General features: G+C 44.1%; 1 protein-coding gene across 1 annotated transcript; it reads left to right on the plus strand.

Moving 5' to 3' along the window:
• Window positions 1-1,213: 1,213 nt before the first annotated feature.
• On the plus strand, window positions 1,214-15,893 carry SEC22B (SEC22 homolog B, vesicle trafficking protein). The gene is made up of 5 exons (XM_048861948.2): window positions 1,214-1,386; window positions 4,165-4,274; window positions 11,648-11,808; window positions 12,706-12,852; window positions 13,872-15,893. The coding sequence occupies exons 1-5, from the start codon at window positions 1,312-1,314 to the stop codon at window positions 14,024-14,026; spliced, it is 648 nt and encodes a 215-aa protein (XP_048717905.1). The 5' UTR covers window positions 1,214-1,311; the 3' UTR covers window positions 14,027-15,893.
• Window positions 15,894-21,982: the final 6,089 nt, after the last annotated feature.

Raw genomic sequence — 21,982 nt, forward strand, 5'->3', positions numbered from 1 at the left:
AATTCTAATGGGCAGTGGGTACTGTAGGATAGCTACCCACAGTGCACCACTCCGTGAGTCAATGCTAGCCACAGTATTGAAGACACACTCCACCGACCTAATGTGCTTAGTGGGGACACACATGATCGACAGTATAAAATTGGTTACTAAAGATCGACTTCTATAAACTGGACCTAATTTCATAGTGTAGACATGCCTTTAATCTGACCCTGTAGGGCCATTCTAATGATCATTTTGGTCCCATTTGCCCTTAAAAGTCTATTAATTATTAATTTGTCATTATCTTCCGAGATATTAAAATGCCATCTAAGGGAGGCAACTAACTCCAAGAACTACTGTGCCCCAGCTTTTAACCTAGCACATCAGCTATAACTAAGTTCTAGATAAGTCAAGAATTACTCTAGTCTATAGCCATTCACTCTGGAAACCAAAGTGAAGGGGGAGTTAACGGTAAGGTTTGCCGAGTTAGACACCTGAGAACGAGTGACCACACAAATTCAGTGTAAAAAGAGGATGTTATTTACCTGGGTATTCACAGCACATACATCATACATACAATGCAGTAACTACAGTGAGATGTGAACAAAATGCAAGGGAACCCTTGGCTGCCCACGGAATCACCAGACATCGTGTTTTGTGCCGAACTTACAGCATTTCTAGACCAGGCTTTGAGAGGCCATGACAACAAACTCGTCAGCCCCACATGGGATGGCTCTGCAAAAACAGGCAGTAAAGCGCAGAGCAGTAGCGGGAAGCCTCAGCTCCTTCTTCAGTGGGATGGGGAACGGGGTCAGGGTTGTCCACCGCTGGCCCGGCCTCCCACGCGGGAGTCGGGCCTGCTCGGGGCGGGGGGGCCTAGCCCACGTATCCTTCGGGTGAAGACCTCCCGGGGGAGCGGGAGCAGGGACCGGTGCGGGGTGGGCAGTGGGGGCCGCCCGGGGCCGAGCTGCCTTGGGAAGCCCGACCTCCCCGGCCCTAGCCTCATTTATCGCCTCGCCCCACTCCGCTCCTGAGTGGAGCGCGGCCCAACATCCGCCCCGCCAGGATCTCCCGGCTTTGAGCCCCTCGAGTCGCTCCCTTCTCGGCCCACGGGTCACCCCCTTCCTCGGGCCGCTCCCACCGGAAGTGGATGGAAGTCGGATGGAGTTCGGCAGCGGACCGGAAGTAACCCGGCAGTTCCAGTGGCGTGGCCCGGATGCTGCGCTGGGTGTTTCCGGCCACCTCAGTAGTAGAGGCCAGTCAGAGGGTGGCAGCAGGTGGGGCGGGTGTGGGGCCGGGTAGCGGCGGCTCCCGCGTTGGAGCGGCGCAAACATGGTGCTGCTGACTATGATCGCGCGGGTGGCGGATGGGCTCCCCCTGGCCGCCTCCATGCAGGAGGATGAGCAGGTGAGAGACCGAGACACCCCCCGCCCAGAACATCCTAGATTTCCCCCGAGACCCACTAGATTCTCCCTCTCCCTACCCAGAGTCCCCTCGCTCCTGAGACACTCCCCCACCAATCCCCTCTCTCCTGGCCCAGAGCCCCCTAGATTCCTCCTGCTCTCCCCTCTCTCGGCCCAGAGATCCCCCCAAGCACCCCATCCTGGCCCCGAGATCCTCCCCATATCCCTCCTGTCCCTGTTCAGAGGGCCCCCCTTCCCAAGCCAGAGCCTTCCCCCAGATGCACACTCCCCCTTCCTGGCCCAGAGGCCACCTCAGACTGAGATCCATCCCAGTGGGGACACAGAGGCTGTGTGGAAGCTTACAAAGCAGACCCTAGGTGGGTTGGACGTGTGCCCTCAGAAGGCTGTGGTAGTGTTTGACTGTGCTGGGAAATGTGAGTTTCATGCAAGGTTGATGACATTTGGCACTGTTCTTCTTGCACTGTGACCCCGTTGGAGACTAGACTCGCCCACTCCCTGGCACCAAGAGAGAGACTTGAAATAGCAATAGATTAAATAGTGTATTAGTGGGTGATTAGTCCACTGACAACAGAGCAAAGTACAGCCTTATAATTCTGGAACCTAACGGTACCTTTTTAATGTTAGTTGGAGCTCTTTTCCAATTCAGCAAGGCTACTTCTGTTATAACCAATTATAATACTCATTAACGTTAAACCTACCTGTAACCTGATTTACATTTTTGCCACCTTTTTATTGGCTTTTTACATTATGCATTATTTAAATTAACACTTGCATCAGTTTCAGAATGGTAGCCCTGTTAGTCAGTATCAGCAAAAAGAACAAGGAGTACTTGTGGCACCTTAGAGACTAACACATTTATTAGGGCATAAGCTTTCGTGGGCTAAAGCTCACTTCATTGGATGCATCTAGTATTTTCTGGGGCGGGGGGAGCAAGGGCATGGCAGGCTCAGGGAGGGGTGGGAAGGGATGGAGTGGGGGCAGGGCCTGTGGCAGAGCCAGGGGTTGAGCAGGGAGCACCCCCCAGCACCTTGGAAAGTTGGAGCCTCTAGCTCTAGCCTTGGAGTCGGTGCCTATACATATTAACTTCTGAAGAGCCGCATGTGGCTCTGGAGCCACAGGTTGGCCACTCCTATATTAATGTGATCATTTTAATAAGTGTTTTTTTAATTTTAAAATGGTTTATTAAAAATCCTGCTAAAACAATTTATAACCAAAACATAGCCACAACATAACTTTGGGTCATGTCTTTGCTACCTTCAGTTTTTTATTTTACTTTTTTTTTCAATTTATTTTTAGCTTTTTTTACACTACCAGGTTTAATTTTCCATACTTGTCTACACTTAGACTAACTTAAACCTAAATCTAACTTTTATTTAACCTATTTTATAGGCTACAGCAGACACAGCCCACATCAATTAAAGCGTCTTTTTTGTTGGGTAGGGGTGCCACCTCCCCAAACGATTTACGTAACAGAAGCATTCTTCCATCAACATAGTTGCATCTGCCCTGGGGGTTAGTTCAGCATAGCAATGTCGGGAGGCGGTGGTTTTTTCACACCCCTGCCTGATATAGGTATGTAGACTAACTTTTAAGTGTAGACCAAGCCTTGTAGCCCTTGAGAAAGGCGGCGGCTAGATTTGGCACCAAGATCTAGGCACCCTGCCTTCCCCCGGCATCTAGACTCCAAGAGGGAGAGAGAGAGAGACCATGAGTCCCCCCAGTAAAAATGAAGTTCCTAGAGATCCTTCTAGCACTCAAATCCCAAAGTAGATCAAAACTGTGTAAGAAACCAAGACCCACCCGTCAGTGAGATTCTCACTTAGCTTGCTCCCTCAAAAGTGTGCAAGTATTACTTCTGGAGAGAGAGATCCTGTCAGTATGTCTTCAGTGCAATGTAAGCCGAGGTTAGTAGAACTCAAGTTAACAGACCCAGGATTTGTTAATTGTGGCTTGACCATTTATACTCATTCCTGTAACTCTAGGAATTGTTGAACCTTGGGTCCCGTCTTGGGGCTCCAGCATCCACTAGATTATGCCGGTCTGAGTCCAACCACCCTTATCCCGGACTTCTTAGCACCCTCCCAAAATGTGTCCACTCTGTTCCTTTGTTCATGGTGCCACGTGGGAAAACTTGACTGTCCAGAGGACAAAGAAAGCTGGCCTGTGGAATTGTAAGACATTTTTGGCAGAGCATGAGTCCAGCAGGGCTGTGTCTACATTACAAAGTAACAGGGCTTGAACCCTATGTTCCAGTTCGACTCAGACTTGCACCCTCACCCCTGTGGGGTACTGGGACCCAGGGTCCAAGTTCTGAGTTAGCAAAATTTGTGTGTAGATAGATGGGGGTGGGGTAGGCTTAAGCCTGAGTTCAAACCTGGGGCTGATACTGCAGTATAGACATACCCTGTGAATCACGAACTCTTCCCCTCTCCCTCAGGGCAGAGAGACTGAAGCACCTTCTCTGGACCAAGACCAAGAGATGCTACAAAAAACAAAACAAAACTCCCTAGGGGACCTCCTAAATGGTGACTGAGATATTCATCAGAGGTAGATTCCTGAGATTTACCAGCACCTACCACTTAGTTTGGCTGTGTCCATTGACTTCAGATCCAATTCTGGTAAAACTGTTTGAGGTTAGCTATGGATATCATGTTAGTTTCCTTGTGGGAAAAGGGCCTCCCTGTAAGAGGTTGTTATATTGTTTGCAGTTCATTCTGCCATATGGTAGAACCATGTCTAATAGACTTTTTTCCCTTCTCAGTCAGGTCGGGACCTCCAGCAATACCAGAGCCAAGCTAAACAGCTTTTCCGGAAGTTGAATGAACAGTCGCCTACCAGATGCACCCTAGAAGCAGGATCCATGGCTTTCCAGTAAGTATAACATGCTGTCGAGATTAAGGTGGACAATGTAGGCAACCCAACCTACGTTTATAGAAAACTGAAAAGTACTTCCAGGAGATGTTGGAGGTATATTAGAAATTGGGCCATTGGAGAAGAGTAAGAGTCAGTAAACTATCCCACCAGCCCACGGGAAACCTGTGCTCAGAGAGAGTGTTACCTTTTATATGCTTTCAATCATTTTAAAATTTCTTTTCTTTTCTGGCATTGTTAGACTTCGTGCATTCCTATCCAGTTCTTGTTTTCCCCCACTCTCTTTTCTGTAGACTGCATATATTTGGCTCCCTTTAAGTTTTGTCTACAGGTTGTGCCCACTAATCATTCTACCATCTGTTGTCCTTTGGATTCGCTGAGGTTTATCAATATATTTTTTTAATAGTGAGGTGTTCCATCTATACTTAGGTTAGCATTACCAAAGTTGATTCTTCCTACACAAGGTTCTCTTCTCTCTCCATTCCACTATGGCATATCCTTTCATGTATCATCCTTGCACTGCAAACTCATCTAACTTGTTGTCCATTATTTCCCTGAATCTCCTCAGCATTTCTGCTCTCCAGCAAGCATCGTCCATGTTTTATACACTTTTGTCTAGTATTAGTATCCCGAAGTGTCGTAGCTGCATTTAGCTCATCCGTTTGAGTTCGCTGTCTCTCTCTAAAACCTTCCATAATGTTTGCCCTTTGCTTTCATTGTAAACCTTTCTAAGTTAGGGTCATCTTCAAATCTTACTAATGTACAACACAGTTCTAGCAGACTTGCTCAGGGTAAGCAGCGAGCTGGGAAAATCTGCAGGCAACACAACATCATGTAGGTTAGGCAAGACCTGAGAAGACTGATGTACTTCAGAGGGACCTAACCAAGCTAGGCAGCATAGTGGCAGTTGAAGTGAAATGTTGACACATTCAAAGCTATGCAGGTTGGAGGGAATAATTTTAATTCCTGCATCTCCTAGGTTCTATACTAAAGATTGAAAACTTTTGACTTGCTATCTTTAGAGAGGAGATTAATAAGAGGGGACATAAAAGTATACAAAATGATGAAAGTTATAGAGTAGGTAGAGGCACCTCTAATCACCTTCTCTCATAACACAAAAACAAGGGAACATCCAAGTAAACGAAAAGGTGGCAAAGTCCAAACTGATAAAGGAAACGGTTTTCAATGCAATTAATTGCCACAGGGTCTCATTGAGGACAAGATGGTAGCAAGATTTTTAAAAAAGTACAGGTAAAAAGATCTCGAGTTAAAAACCCTTGTTTGGAAGCACCCTCGTGGCACAAAGCCAGTCTCTAATGTTTGGGGCTTAGGAGGCAGCTTTCCTCAAGATGGGTTAACCCATAATCACTTACTGCAGGTTTTTTCACATTTTTTCCACTTTTCTCTAAAGCAGTCTGGTGCTGGCCATTGTTGGCAATAGGATGCTGGACTAGGTAGCCCACTGGTTTGATCCAGTCAGGCAATTCCTGTGTTGATAATTTCTGTTTCTAAAGATGCTACTTGATACCTCTTCCCAGTTTGCAATCAATTTGTCAGTCATTTGTTTCCATACCACAGTATTATCCAAACATCATTCTGACTTCCACTGAGATGCCTGGGGAAGATTATATCTAAATCATAGTAAAGCTCTTGCTATGTAGTGTCTATGACTTTCTTTGCTTAGCAGACTTATAACTATCAAAAAAGGCTATCCATTTTTTTGGTCACAATTATTTATGAATTACAACCACCTTGCAGTGGCTTTGATCTCATCAGAGCTGTTAAGCTAAGAAAATTCAGCCAAGCTCAGTATTTCTATGGGAGATCTCAGAGAAGCAGTTGAGGGGTGTTGGAAGTGTTGTGGGTGAGTAGGCAGGGAAGGTGCACTTTGCCCTGTCAGCATTGAAGCTGTTTTTCAGCCAGCTGTTAAGGGATGCAGATTGCTGCTGGTGCCATTTTTAGGATGAGACATAAAGTCACAGATGAAAAAGAAAATCAGTTTTTGTTTTAAACAAAAATTCTAATGAAACTTTTGATAATGTTGCATGGAAAAAAATGGTGTTTGAGATTTGGCCTAAAATAAGCCTATTTAGTGACTAGTGCATTAGCTTGGTCAAGGGAAAAATGTTCTTCATTAACTGAAGTTCTAACTCCTTTAAAATAACATAGTGCAGAGTAAAAAATGCAATGACAGCTGTCGTTGTGGAGCAAAGATATGTGCATGACTAATGAAACGTGCACTTCTCCAAATGTGCTGAGGTGTTAATATGAACTGACAAAGTTTGAAGAAAATTTGGCTCTCGCTGAGACCCAAAACCAGGTTTGAAGAATTTTCTTCGGTCATTTTAATGTTGGAGATTAAAGTCCAAAAGCCTCACAACCAACTCAGTTATCGTGGCATGTGAGTACACACACTGATACTTATGCAGGTGATAAGTGCCTATGTAGTCTTTTGTGAAATTAGTTACTAGCTGACCTTTGGCTGATTTTAGTGTCATAAGTCTTTAAGTGCACAGATTACTAGTTCCATTAAAAGGCAACCATTGGCCTTTGCTAGCTGGTGCCGCCTAAAGAAGTGGTTTTTTTTCTCTTTCTTAAAATAAATATAAGAAATTAAATTCCAAAAGTATATTAATTAAGATTGCACAGATAAACATGCAGAAATCAAGAATGCAAAAAGTTAAAGGTGGCCAACTGTGTATCTGTCCCCTTACATACGTACATTGCAAAAATGCATAATTACATGATTTTATACTGTGTTAAATTTTATGACAAAAAAGTGTTAATGCGGTGTTAAAGTTGAGAAATCAAGCAGTTATGTGAGAAAATTGATATTACGGTTAATCTGGAATGTCAATGCTATGCGGCATTGGAAATCTGTGTGCTTTCTCTGCCGATATAGAAAACTTGGAATCTGAAACAGTTAATATCACAAAGGGAGTAAAAACAGCTCTGGGAAACATAGAGATCAAGGCAGGAGAGCTCAGATCAAATCCAGCTGGCCTAAAGTGTGATGGTGCGGCTGTGCATATGGCAGGAGACCGTGTTAGAGAAGATATTGTACTCTTCTTGTACTTACCTTTAGCTTGCTGTTATATCTCTCATAGGAGATTATCCCTATCTTAAAAGGTTTTGTTTTGAAAAATGTTTTCTCATTTTACTCTTCAAATCCTGAAAGATTATGGATTGCTCAAACTCTTGATAATTGTTTGAGGTAACTGTGAGCTATGGGAGGGAGGGATCCAGTATTATGTGTTGGGTTCAAAGTCAGGCCAGAACACTGAAGACAAGGATCAGAAACGATCGCTTAGCTAGCACTGTTTTGGAACATAATGTAGAAACTGGGTCATGGACTGATGTAGAACAAGTTAGGGGCTTTCTTAGGGAAATCAAGAAGCTAATCTGTGAGTATATTTTATTCCATGGTGGACAGTGGTGACTACACTCTTAGTGTTCAAGGCAATGCCCATTGTTTGAGGCTTTTTACTAAAGCTAGTAAGTGCCATGTTGGGACTGGAACAAAAACAGATAATCCTGGCCGCTGTGTCTAAAAACTAATTCTTGAATGTGGCAAATTTGAAGGATTTAAACATTTCTGGGTCTCTAGAGGCTAAGCTGAGGAAAAATCAGATCTTTATGCTTGAAGCTGCTGTTGAACATATGGATACCAGATTTACCAGGCTATTGTATGGTTTCAAAACTTTGATTCCACACAGTGGCCTAGTGATTGAAAAAAGAATTGGCCCATTATGGCAATGTAAAAATTAAGTCTGCTAAATCACTACATATAGGTGTTAAGTAAAGAGAAAAGGAAGGGTGACTTACAAGTTACATTTAATGCCAATAAATCCACAATAGTGTTTATGCCTGATGAAAGTTTTGAACCCCTCAGCCAGAGGTGGGCAAATTATGGCCCGCAGGACCATACTGCCTGACCCTTGAGCTCCCGGCCGGGGAGGCTAGCCTCCAGCCCCTCCCCTGCTGTCCCTCCTCCCCCGCAACCTCAGTTTGCCGTGTCGCCAGCGCGGGAGGGGGCTGCTCTGCGGGGGCATGGGAGGGAGGCTCACCTGCAGCCTCAGGGAGGCGTTGTGGGTGGTGGGAGCATGGTGAACGCGGGCGGAGGACTCAGGAGGAGCACCGGAGAGCCGCGCAGTCGGCCAGAGAGAAGTGGTGTTTTGAAGGGTGAAACCACTGCTTCTCTCTGGCTGTGCCGCTGCCCCTGCTCCTCCTGAGTCCTCTGCCCATGTTTGCAGGGCCACATTCTGAAAGGGGCTTTAGATATGGGGTTGGATAGGGGGTGGGGTCCCCGGGGTCCTGTCAGGGGGCGAGGGTGTGGATAGAGATTGGGGCAGTCAGGGACTGGGGGGGCTGGATAGGGGGTGGAGTCCGGGGGGGGCAGTTAGGGGCAGGGGGTCCCGGGAGGGGGTGGTCAGGTGACAAGGAGTAGCAGGGGTTGGATGGGTCGGGAGTTCTGAGAGGGGCGGGAAGTGGGAGGGGGGCAGATAGGGTTAGGGTTGGGGGGGGGCACAGCCTTCCCTACCCGGACCTTCATACAGTTTTGGAACCCCGATGTGGCCCTCAGGCCAAAAAGTTTGCCCTTCCCTGCCCTAGGCAACCTGCCTTAGAGGTTATATTGTTATTGATGGGAATATGTCCTCATTGTCTTGTATCACTGTGGTGCTACAATACGAGTTTTCCACAGTTATTTAAATTAAAACAAGCCCCCAAACACACACGTGTGCTCTGTTGCATGCCATGACTTGGGCTATTTAATCATATCCACATCCAGTGTAGGTGCTTTTCAGGCCTCTCTGGTATGCTGTACTACTGGCTGGAAGGGGAACAAACATGGTAATAGACATAAACAACAGCAAGCAGCACTGTTTAGTGGAGGGGTAGATAAGTGCTAGTCTGTATGTTCAGATCTAAATCTAAAAATCCAGTGGACTTTATCCAATCAGATCTGTACTTGAATTAGAAATAAAATACATATTCTCCTTACTAGCATGGGAACTCAAACTGACACTAAAGTAAGGACAAAACGAAACTTACAAGAACAAATGATAGTTGGACACTAAAAAAGGGGTGTGTGTGGTGGGGGGGGGGGGTTTAAACCCTGGCTCATGAGTCAAAAACAAAACAAGTGGAATGCAGCAAAGTGCCAGTAAGCAGTCACACCAGCTACTATATTTCATCTTAACCCACATGTGAATGAGCGTGAAAATTATTGGCACAATCGCCCTTTCTTGTCAGATAACAAAACCTGAAGTCCCAGCAGCCCATGGACAAGCAGCATTTCTGTTTCTCAGCTTGCCTCTGTGAGGCTTTGTGTATGCGAAATGGAGTCCTATGCCTAAGACTCACCCAGGGTGGAGTTTGGGGTGCCCCAACTAGTCTCCTCAGGCTGTGCGGGGCTGACCACCTATCTGTCTGATTGCCAGGGGATTGGTGCAGTTGGCGACCCATTCCTGTGCACTTCTGAATCTCTGTAGGAGATGCCACAATAGTCTTCTCTCTCCCTATTCCCCCCTTTCCTGCTGACCTTCAGGAGAAGATGCATGCTCCTGTTCACTGTACATCATATCCTCTCTCCCATACATTACGGAGCTGCCCTACTGGGTCAGACTATGGTGCAACTTGGTCAGTATCTTGGCTCCGACAGTGGCCTGTACTAAAGCTTGAGGGGGATTATACAGAACAGGGCAATTATGGAGTGATCCACTCCATCTTTCACTCCTGGCTTTTTGTAGTGAGAGTTTAGGGTTGCCCTGTGTATGCGGTTGCCTTCCTGACTGTTTTGGCTAATAGCCATTGATGAACCTATCCTTGATTAAATTATCCAGTTCTTTTTTTGAACTTTTGGCCATCATAATACCCTGTGTTAATGAGTTCCGAGGTCAGTTGTGCATTATGTGAAAAAGTACTTTCTCTTGTTTATATTAAACCTGCTCCCTGTTAATTTCATCACCTGAGCCTCGGTTTTTATATTATGGGAAAGGCTAAATAACACTTCTGTGCTCACTTTCTCCATGCTGTTCATTTTATAGACCTCTATCATATCCCCCCCTTAGTCGTCTCTTTTCTAATCTTTTTAGTCTGTCTTCATACGGAAGCCATTCCTTACCCTTGATCATCTTTGTTGCCCTTCTCTGTACCTTTTCCAGTTCCACTACATCCTCTTTGAGATAGGGTGACCAGAACTGGACACAGTATTCAAGGTGTGGATTTACTGTGGATTTATATAGTGGGATTATGATATTATCTGATTTATTTTCTTTCCCTTTCCTAATAGTTCTTAACATACTGTAAGGCTTTTTTACCACAGCTGCACATTGAACAGAAGTCCAGGGTGATGCCAAGATCCTCCTTGAGTGATAATAGCTAATTTAGAACCCACCATTTGGGATTATTTTTTCCAATGTGCATTACTTTGCACTTGTCAATGTTGAATTTAATCTGCCATTTTGTTGCCAGAAAGGGCATGGGAGTGTGGGGCCTGCCTCCTTCAGATGACAGAATGTCAGCAGGAAGAGGGGAATGTCCCTTATTCTGCTCAGTCCAATGTCAGGACTTTTTAAAACAACAACCAGAAACACTAAGGAAATTCCCAGGCAAAACTTTGTTAAAATGAAGTTAAAAGCCTTTGGCAGGGATTGAAACCAGGATCTGAGGCCTCAATAACACTGTAATTAGGGAAAAGAAAAGAGAAACTAAGGCATTCAGAAAGATTTAAAATGAAGCCTAACGTGTAAATCTGTGGAAATTCAGTCATGGTATTTGCAGTAGAGTAACTCTGTCCTGAGCAATGCCCTGAGAACCTGAAACTTAGACTACAATATCCACCCCAAACAAATAGTTCATTTTAGCAGGGAATGCTAGGACTAGACTGTCGTATGCTGGTTTGTGCCAACTCAGCTGCCTTCATGGCTACGAAGTCCAAATAAAAATGCTTTACTATGTCCTGGTAAGATGAGCTTGCTGAAAAGAGTCATTCCCCACTCCTCATTAAGGGCTCCAACCTGCCAGGCATTGCCTGCTCTCATCACCTTGCAGGGTCAGGCCCTAGGATTCTGCGTTCCAGCCAGTTATCCAATATGATGTCTCATATAAAGGTCTCCTAGGAGGATGAGTAGGTGGAGATTATGGTACTTGCAGAGGAAAGGAAAGGCTTAGTGCAGTGACAAGGTATCTGAATATTGGAGACACACGTATGAAACCACCTGTGCTGTGTGATACCTGGTATGCTTTTGTGTGTAGTATAATAATAAACCCAAAGGCTGGGGCACTCCACCATAGAGGAAGAAAGATGGGAAAGGGAAAAGTGGTGTCTTACAGGGGCAGGGTTAAAATTTGTCCCGTTTGTTCTCTTCTAGCTATGTTATTGAGAAAGGGGTGTGTTACCTGGTGTTGTGTGAGGCCACCTTCCCCAAGAAGCTGGCCTTTGCATATCTGGAGGATTTGCATTCCGAGTTCGATGAACAGCATGGAAAGAAGGTGCCGACGGTCTCCAGGCCTTATTCCTTCATTGAGTTCGGTGAGGTCCTTCCCCTTGAGAATAATTAATAAACATCCTGTTTGTTTGGCCACATTAGTCTCTCCTAGCTCAGGCCGTGGAACTTACCACTGACAGTGGAGAAATCTGGTGTTCTCTATGAGGCCAGAAATGCCAGGTACGTGAATGGAGAAATGGTAGGGGAAATGACAAATTTCCTACAATCCAACTTTCTGCTTTTAAGTCTTGTTTTTTTTCTTGTTAGCACTCGTGTGCACCTTGCTCACTCTCTCTGCAATGTTCTGCCACTGGGGTAGCCCAGAAAAAGGTAGACAGCACTGGATGCTCATGCTCCGTAGGCAGCCATATTGTTACTCTAGGCAGTGATTGTCCCCTGATTGCTGGCTTGCTTCCCACCCTTTAACACAAACTTCCTCTCACTTGAGGTCACATGGATAATGCAGGGACTTCCAAAACAGCCCTCAGCTGTACTTTTCTGGCAGCATTGGAGAGGTGTGGGAAGTGGGTGTGAAGCATGGTGGAGCCACCATTCATTAAGCATTGAGGAAACCTCTGAGCTAATTGGCTTTAGATGTACATGTCCTCTTCTGGGTGGCCTGTTTTTCTAAGTCCAAAGGGCACCCATCCTGTCAAGTGCTTTGTCCCTGGTGTAGGCATGCAGGATGCAACATGCTCTAAAACAAGTCATCAGTGCTCCTTGTGCCTGTCAGGGGAGGAAGGGGTTGTTAAATTGTCGTTGGGGTATGCTGCCCTGAGGTTGGGTGGTTGGAATCTACTCAGAACGGGGTAAGGGGTGTGGTGGTGGTTGCAGTTGTGGAGGGAAGGAGGTAGAAGCTGGCTCGACAGGCGTTCTTGGCATGGCAGGCAGGAAGTGCTGGGAGAAAAGTTTTTCATGTTGACAACTACCTTTTGTTCCAGACACTTACATCCAGAAAACCAAAAAACTCTACATTGACAGCCGGGCAAGAAGGAACCTAGGCTCCATCAATACAGAGTTACAGGATGTGCAGAGAATCATGGTGGCCAACATTGAAGAAGTCTTACAGCGAGGAGAGGCGCTCTCAGGTACATGGAGTTCAGCTTTTGAAACTCTTTCCTCTCTCTGAGGCTATCAGGCAGGAGATGGCTGAGGGAAGGATTCTGAGACTGGGTAGCAAAGAGGGCCTCCTGAATCAAGATGGCCTTATAGTATATATGTCTGGCTCAAAGTGCATTTTCATTTGTCTGATCTACACCATAAATAAGGCTAAGATGTATTATGGGATATTTTTGGTAAAAGTCATGGACAGGTCACAGGCACCCATGACCTGTCTTTTACCAAAAATACCCCTGACTAAATCTCTACTTCTGGGACACTGCTGCTTTGGGGGCCCCTGCTGGGGACAGGCCCTGCTCGAGTGCTGGGGTTTGGCTGCCCCCCGGCCGCTGCTCCTAGGGACTACTCTCCAGATGTCCTCCGGGCACCCCTGGGGCCACTGCTCCAGCTGCTTGGGAGCTCCCCAGAGCCAGCCACACTGGCCCCAGGGACTGCCAAAGTGGCTGGCCCCGGGTCACTCCAGCAGCAGCAGGTGCAGCTGGCCATGGGGCGGCCCTGAAGTCAGCCACACCCACAACTGCAGAAGGCATGGAGGTCGCAGAAAGTCATGGGATCTGTGACTTCCAGGACAGAATTACAGCCTTAATCATAAACCATCTGGCAATTTGTAACCCTACTTTGGGAGGAGCCAAAGCCCCTTGTGGGCTTGGGGCTGTTCTTGTCCTGTGAAGATGAATGTTAGTGATGTGTGTCAAGGACAGGAGTGATGCGTGCTAGTGTTTTGAAGGTGCTGGTGAAGCTCCTGCTGCTGTAGTTACTCTTGTCCCTTCTATGTTTGGGGAGGTAAACCATTTAGATTGCATTGTGTTGTGGCTTGACTGACAAGTTTAATGTAGGAATCCTTCAGAACATGAGGAATGGGGGATGCACAATAAATCAGATGAAGCTCCAATAGAGCAGCTGCAATTATCTATGAACACTAATGTGGGAGTGTCTTGTTATTGTTTATCCTGCAACTAATCTGCTTCCACTTTCTCTTCCTTAACAGCTTTGGATTCTAAGGCCAACAACTTGTCCAGTTTGTCCAAGAAGTACCGTCAGGATGCAAAGTATCTTAACATGCGTTCCACCTATGCCAAACTGGCAGCTGTAGCTGTGTTTTTTATCATGTTAATAGTCTATGTGAGGTTCTGGTGGCTGTGAGATGTTGGCAGTCACTGGAGAGGGAGATCCTGTAGCATGGCAGGTGTACATGTGCAGCACACTTTGTTCACAGGGATGTGCATTAGAATCCACACAGGACTGTCACTTTTAAGGGTGTGTCCTGAAAATGATACCGGAGTACTACACTGCTTAGTGAATCTTAATCATAGGTATAAAGTAGTCTTTGTGGACTAGAGGCTTTTCCTATGAGGCACTAAACACTAGGGACTCTGTAGAGTGTGGCCTCCCAGTGTACTAAACTCATTAACAGTGCTGTTCGATGTGTCCTGGAGCAGTTAATCAGTGAAGTTTATCCTAATCAGGCGATACTGGCAACAGTCACTTCTTCCTCCCTTTTAAAGAGTAGCTCTAGTGGGAAATGGACTCTAATGAACATTCCTTGTGTCTGCAATGTTTGCTTTTCTAGAATCTGGGTCTGCATTTGCTTTTTTAAAACAAGACTCCCTTGTTTGAAGGCTGATTCTGCACTGTACATATTGTAATGGCTTTCACCCTTGTCAAACTAGCTATTGTTGGGTTTTCATTGTCTGACATCTTTGCTTGTTACATTTTCAATTGCTTTAGGAATAAATGGATATTAAATTATGCCTTAAAATTACATTATATTTAGTCTTAAGAGCGACAGTGAAAGGCTACTATCACTGACTTCTACAAAATTAAACTACTAGTTTGTAAATCTCACTTTCCTGGCAGTTGTGTATAAGAGCTTGTTTTAACGTGACTCAGAAGAGTCTGCTGGTGTAATTAAAAAGGCACTGGCCCAGGCACAATGCAAACAATTTAATCTCTGTTTTCCTGCCATCTATCTATCTCCAGAATCATTGCATTGTTTCTTTCTCCTCTGTAAACATTCTCTATTCCTCAAACAAGTGTATCACTACCGCTAGCTTTCCAGCACTTGCAAATTACTCTACAAAAACAGCCCAGTATGTGTGGTGGTGAAGAAAAAGTAGAATGTTGCTTTAAAGAAACGTTTGTTTCACGTTTCTGTGAGGTTGGTGATAAAGAATAGTACTGAGTTTTAAAAACCAAGATTCCTTGTTAATGTCCTGTTCTCCCTGTGGTCACCCTCTCTCCACTTCTGTTGGCAAGATCTAACTAGCTGAAGAGAAATTCATAATGTGGGGCTACAGCATTTAATTTCTTAACTTGTTTCTCACTAGATAATGTAAATAGTTCCATCATGATGTGATTTTTTTAAATTTTATTTTATTGGTCCAAGTGCGAGAAACTTTGTCTTGCCTATTAGGCTTTAGTTTTTTTTAAATCAAAGCTCTGTACAGGCATCCCCCACCTTTTCCACAGTAAGGTGTCTGTTTGTCATTATCTAGCAAGTGAACACTCTCATAAAACAGACATAACAGAAGGAAAAATTCAAAGTTCCTCAGCATCTTCAGAAAACACTTAATTTGCTGCAACTCTGAAAGCGTAAGCTGTAACCATAGATTGTCTCCTACAGTAAGGTAGGACATAAGAGCGAAAAGAAGCCTCAGTGTCTCCCCTCTCCTCCTCCTGTTGGTAGGCAACTAGAATTTGTCTGCCGATCTACTTGCAAACCTGATCTGTCAGTTCGTCTCATCTTCTGATTTTTGCATGATGTTTCCATTTGTTTGTTTGTAGACAGCTGTACTTTTAAATTCTTAAAAGTTGTGTCCCTAACAGATGAATGTACAAGTGATGTAGGTCTGTGTGTAACTTAGGTACTGAAAGGTGAGCAGACACCATGTCTAGATTCTGTAATGACCTGTAGGGAGTAAAACTCTCTCTTGCAGTGAATGGCAGCTCAGTGAGCAGTTGCCTGCTGCATCCCCAGTGTCACAGTGAAATAAACACTTGCAAAAGTTGATTTCCTTTAGTGTGGAGTTTCCTGTCTACATGTACAGTGTTTTCAAAAAAACACCCTTTCCTTCATTCTCATGGTCCAATTTGTCCTGGGGTAGAACTTGGCAGAGGCCACTTGGTAAATGCTGTATTAATGGAGTAGGCTTATACCTAGGGTGGAGCATGCCCTTCACCTGAAGCTGGGTTCAATTTTTTGCCTGTAGGTCGGGTAGAGTTTGGCAAATGCCATTGTCCTTTTCTGGCCCCTAGCGGGAATGTTTCTAATGTTACCTATTACAGGTGGGCCAAAGCCTGCCTTTGTGACCATAAATGCATGTGGAGAGTAACATGTATGTAGCTGCAGCTATTTTGTGTAGCAGTTTGCAGCTTAGGTAGGTCTCGGCTCTGAGAAGTTGTCTTAATTAATAAACAAGCTAGTCAGTGCCCTATGCAGTCCATGGCTTTGAATTTGCTGAAGAATCCATCCCTTGCTATAGAACTGTACTCGGAATTTGTTTTCATTTTAAAAATATTGTTCCCCAGCCCTTTCCAAGGTGCAGATGATCTTAAAAACAGGATGCAACTAGAGTACCCTGTACTGTGACAGTGTCTCAGACCAGTGTCCTGTTTGGGAGTGATCAGCGCCAGATGCTACAGAGGAAGTTACAGGAAACCCCGAAGCTGATGGTTGTAGATTATTCCACAACCACAAGGGGGAAGGTTTCGCCTTCCCCCTGGCAGTTGTCCGTAAGTTTATGCTATGAAGCCTGAGTGTTTTGTCCTTTTTAACTTTGATCCTGGTTAACTGAACTCTGCATGTTCTCATGAACAATTCCCAATTTTTTGAATCCTAAGATTTTGACATTAATATCTAGTGCAATGCATTCCAATTGCTAACTGTGCTTTGTTTTAAATTGGCTGCCTTTGACTTGATTATATGTCCCATAAGATGGACTCCAGGTCCAACACTGCCTTGCCTTCGGTCCAAAACAGAGTTATTCTGGGACCTGTAGGCCTCACACCAAGAGGTGTTGGGAGGATGGGCACTATGGAGGCAGCTCCCTTACCTCAGGGCAGGAGACAGCAAGGATGGAGCAAAATCTGTAGTATGCTGAAGGAGGAAACTAGGCCTGGAGCTTTGGATCTCTCCAGTCAAAGGCTGGGAAGAGGCCTAAACAGCAACCAGTCAGAGAGGGTCACTTGGGCATCATCACAGAACCTTCAAGTAGCCAGAACTGGAGCCTGGCACCAGGTTTTCCTGAAGTACACTGGTATAGTCTGGGTAGAGATCCAGAGTTGGAGACATCTCAGGTCTGGATTACACCTAACATTTAGGTCAATTTAGCTACATTGCTCAGAGCTGTGAAAAATGTCATGCTCTGTGTGACGTAGTTAGGTCAACCTAATCCCCATGGCAGATGCAGCTAAGTTGATGGAAGAATTCTTCTGTTGACCTTCCTACTCCCTGTCAAAGGGGTGGATTTACTACAGCAATGGGAAAAAACCCTTCTGTGGCTTTAGTATCTATACTACAGCAGCATAGCTGTGCCTCTGTAGTGCTTGTAGCATAGACATATCCACAGAGAGAAGTGAAGATTGTAGCCTGAGGAAAGAAAAGCAGAGGAAGTTTAGGGCCAGATCAGACGCCTGCTTCATTAGCTTGGGCCAAAGGTGGGAGCTCCCCTTTGTCTCGAGAAACCATCAGAGGGCCCAGCTGTCACTGCAGAAGGGGGAAAAGACCTGGAGAATGTTTGAAAGCTTAAATCAACTTACCAGTGAGGGAAGTAGAAACAATGGTCATTCTCCCCAGGTAAGACATTCCTTTTACTCCCATGGTCCCCGTGCTCTTTGCTAAAAGAGTGAATTAGAAAACCCTCACTTACTTTCTCTATGCCACTCACTTTTTTATACCTGTATCTTAGCTCCTCTTATTTTCTTCTCTTAACTAACTAGTTGCAGTCTTTTTCTGTGAGGGGGGCGGGGGTGTCTGTGTTTCAGGGGTTTGTCTACACTCCAATTGGACACCTATAGCTGGCCAGTGCCAGCTGATTTGCGCTTGTGGGACTTGGGCTAAGGGGCTGTTTAATTGTGGTGTAAACTGACCCACCAAGGTATTTACTCCTTTCAAAAGACTGAATTAAGATAAGTTCAGTTTGTTATATTCTGTCCATTTCTCTCTCCTCCCATAGAGCATGAGGATATTCTGCTGTTTAGTTTAAGGAGGGAGGCCATACTGCTTTATAGGTTCAGTTTTGTTTGATAAGAGAATCTAACTCTCGAATTCCATCACATCCCATATACCGCAGAGTCAGCCAAAAGAGGAGACTCAGACTTTTTGAGCTTACTTTACTATGTCTCAATGCAGAAAATACCATTTTTAGCAAATTGTGGCCAGACTTTCCTTGGTCAATCTTAACTTCCAAAGATGACATGTCAGTCAGCCACTGTGTGTTACTGAGACATTACGTGGGCTACCAGCTTCCCAAGACCCACATGCAGTTTATTCAGAGGAACAACAGTAATAGGCTCATCCATTTAATAAATGCCTGTCAGTGGTAAAGCCAGATAAAGTTAATCAGTTTCTTAGGGGAAACCTATTACCCATTTCATGGTACACACAGAACATTTTGACATTTGCCTTTATATTTGGCAAGTCAATACACTTGATACATTTCAGGTGCAGTCATTCCAGACCAAACTGCTTCACTATCCTGTCTGCACAGCCTCTCCCCAACTTTTTTTGGCAATGGGAGAGTCCGGGTGGGAGGGGAGGGGAGGCGGGGGGAAGCAGGGCAGGGGTTATTTTCTTTTCTAAACAGTGTGTCTGATTTGGCAGCTCAGAGATTGCACAAGGCCCTGCTGTAGTAAAGCCAGAGTGTATGGGGTACATTTCTCAACCTTTGCATGGAAGCTACTGTGCAAGCTAGAGGATGCCAGAATGAGCTCCTCTTATCCAAAATCCTTTGTTCACTTCTTGCCTGGGGACTGTGCTGCATTATAGCTTATTTAATGCTTGTTTTGCTTTGTTTGTTTGCATCATACACAAAGCTCAGTGCTTATATGTAACACGGGTGGGGGAAATGCACTGTCTAGATTCCAAGGTCAGAAGGGACCCTTGTGATCATCTTTTGTATAAAACAGGCCACAGGACCTCCCCAGAACAATTTCTTTTGAACTAGAGCAGATCTTTAAAAAACATCCAATCTTGATTTTTAAAATTGCCAGTGACGGAGAATCCACCATGACAAACTCTTCCAGTGGTGAGTTTGAGTAACAGCCGTGTTAGTCTGTATTCGCAAAAAGAAAAGGAGTACTTGTGGCACCTTAGAGACTAACCAATTTATTTGGGCATAAGCTACAGCTCTGAGCTGTAGCTCACGAAAGCTTATGCCCAAATAAATTGGTTAGTCTCTAAGGTGCCACAAGTACTCCTTTTCTTCTTCCAATGGTGAGTTATCCTCACTTGTTAAAAAATTATACCTTATTTCCAGCAGGGGGCAGTGCTGTCACAGCAAAGGATACCAATTGTGCTTTCACTTCGCTGGAATTAGTTCACCCTCCATTACCCTCTTGGGAAGGAAGTTACTCTTGGCACACTTTGTAGATTTGAGGGGACACAGGGAAGTAACTGATCACACTTAATGAGGGACTCCTGTACTAGCTAAGAGGCTTCCATCTACTGTATAATTTGTTTCATTTACCAACATCCTGAGCTGTAGTCTCTCTTGTTAGAGTCCTGCTCTAGTATCAGATCTTCTCCCCAGGTGGGTACTTAGACCATGATCAAATGGCCTCTTGTTTTTGATCAGCTAAGCAAATCTCCTTTAGTCTTGACTTTAACACACATTTCCCAGACCATGAGTCATTCTTGGAGCTCTTCTCTGAACTTTCTTCCAATTTTTTCAACATTGTTTCTAAGTGTTGAAAGACCTGAACATAGGGTTCCAATAATGGTCTCACCATAGCCATATGCAGAAGTAATATTTTGATGTTGCCCTGTTTATATATCCCAGGATTGAGTTAATCCTCCTTGCCACAACATCACCCGGGGAGCTCACGATGACTTTTGTCCACTGTGACCCCTAAATCCTTTTCAGAGTTACTGCTTTTCAGAATGCAGTCCCTCATTTTGTAAGTAGATCCTGTGCTCTTTGTTCCTGAATATATGAGCTTGCATTTGGGTGTGTGAAGATTAGGGCTGTCGATTAATCGCAGTTAACTCACACGATTAACTAAAAAAAAAATTAATCACGATTAATTGCAGTTTTAAGTGCACTATTAAACAATAAAATACCAATTGAAATTTGTTTGGATGTTCTACATTTTCAAATATATCTCTCAATTACAACACAGCATACAAACTTGACAGTGCTCACTTTATTTTTTTTTCAAATATTTGCATTGTAAAAATGGCAAACAAAAGAAATAGTATTTTTCAATTCACCTCATACAAATACTGTAGTGCAATATCTTTATTGTGGAGGTGCAACTTACAAATGTAGATTTTTGTTGTTGTTGTTGTTACATAACTGCGCTCAGAAACAAAACAATGTAAAACTTTATAGCCTACAAGTCCACTCAGTCAACTAAAGTTTTAAGGTTTAAGAATTTGAGGTGCCTTCTGAAATCTGAGAGATAAGGCGTGGAGCATGCTTTCAGAAGTCTTAAAAGAGCAACACTGCAATGCAGAAACTACAGAACCCGAACCACCAAAAAAGAAAACCAATCTGCTGCTGGTGGCATCTGACTCAGATGATGAAAATGAACATATCTGTCTGCGCTGCTTTGGATGGTTTTCGAGCAGAACCTGTTATCAGCACGGAAGTATATTCTCTGGAATGGTGGCTGAAGCATGAAGGGGCATACAAATGTTTAGCATAGCTGGCACGTAAATACCTTGCAATGCCGGCTACAAAAGTGCCATGCAAACTCCTATTCTCACTTTCAGGTGACGTAAATAAGAAGCAGGCAGCATTATCTCCCATTAATGTAAACAAACTTGTTTGTCTTGGCGATTGGCTGAACACAAAGTAGGACTGAGTAGACTTGTAGGCTCTAAAGTTTTACATTGTTTTATTTTTGAATGCAGGGGTTTTTTTTACATAATTCTACATTTGTAAATTCAACTTTCATGATAGAGATTGCACTAGAGTACTTGCAATGGGGAAATTGAAAAATACTATTTTTACAATGCAAATATTTGTAATCAAAAATAAATATAAAGTGAGAACTGTACACTTTGTATTCTGTGTTGTAATTGAAATCAATATATTTGAAAATGTAGAAAACATCCAAAAATATTAAATAAATGGTATTCTATTGTTTAATCATGCAATTAATTGCAATTTAATTTTTTAATTGCTTGACAGCCCTAATTAAGATGCATGTTATTTGACTGTGCCCAGTGTACCAAGTAATTCAGCTGGCTCTGTGTCAGCCACTTCCCCCCCTTATTTAGCACCCCACCAATCTGACAATATACAAATTTATCAGCAATACTTGGTTTTCTTCTAGATAATTGAAAAATTAAATATTGGGCTAAGAACCAATCCCTGCAGGTCGCCACTAAAAATACACCCATATGTTTTCAGATCCATCAGTTAGCTAGATACTATTTCTGTATAGAGCGCATATTCTTAGGGGTTTTCCCCCAATACCTTTGGATTACAGGAAACCCCTAAAATAGCAGAAAAATAGTCCCCTTAGTGAGTCTCTTCCTGTGTTATCTCAGCATCAACTTTCCTGTCATGCATTTCTTAGAGTAGTGCTTTTGTAATATCAATACTGTAGACATTCAATGTTTTTGCCTCTTGCATCAGCCTTCATTTGCAGCTCCTTTCTCTGCCTTTGTGATTTAAATTTCTCATTTAATGATTTTTCCAGTCTTGTTTTCCATTCCTTCCCACTGGATTCTTCCATGTCTGTTTTCTGTCAGATTTTGAACATCATCTGAGCAGCATCAGTTTTTCTTTGTGTATCAGCAAGGCCAGGTGAAACACCTCTGCTGTGCTGTTCCATAGATCTGGCACACCCTCTTTGATGTGTTGACCTTCCAAGAGTCCTGTATGATAGCACTTACCACAAAATGCTCCACAAAAGCAGTGGCAGTATTCT

This window comes from Caretta caretta, chromosome 8 (genome assembly GCF_965140235.1).
Source record: "Caretta caretta isolate rCarCar2 chromosome 8, rCarCar1.hap1, whole genome shotgun sequence".
In the NCBI taxonomy this organism is placed as follows: Eukaryota; Metazoa; Chordata; order Testudines; family Cheloniidae; genus Caretta; species Caretta caretta.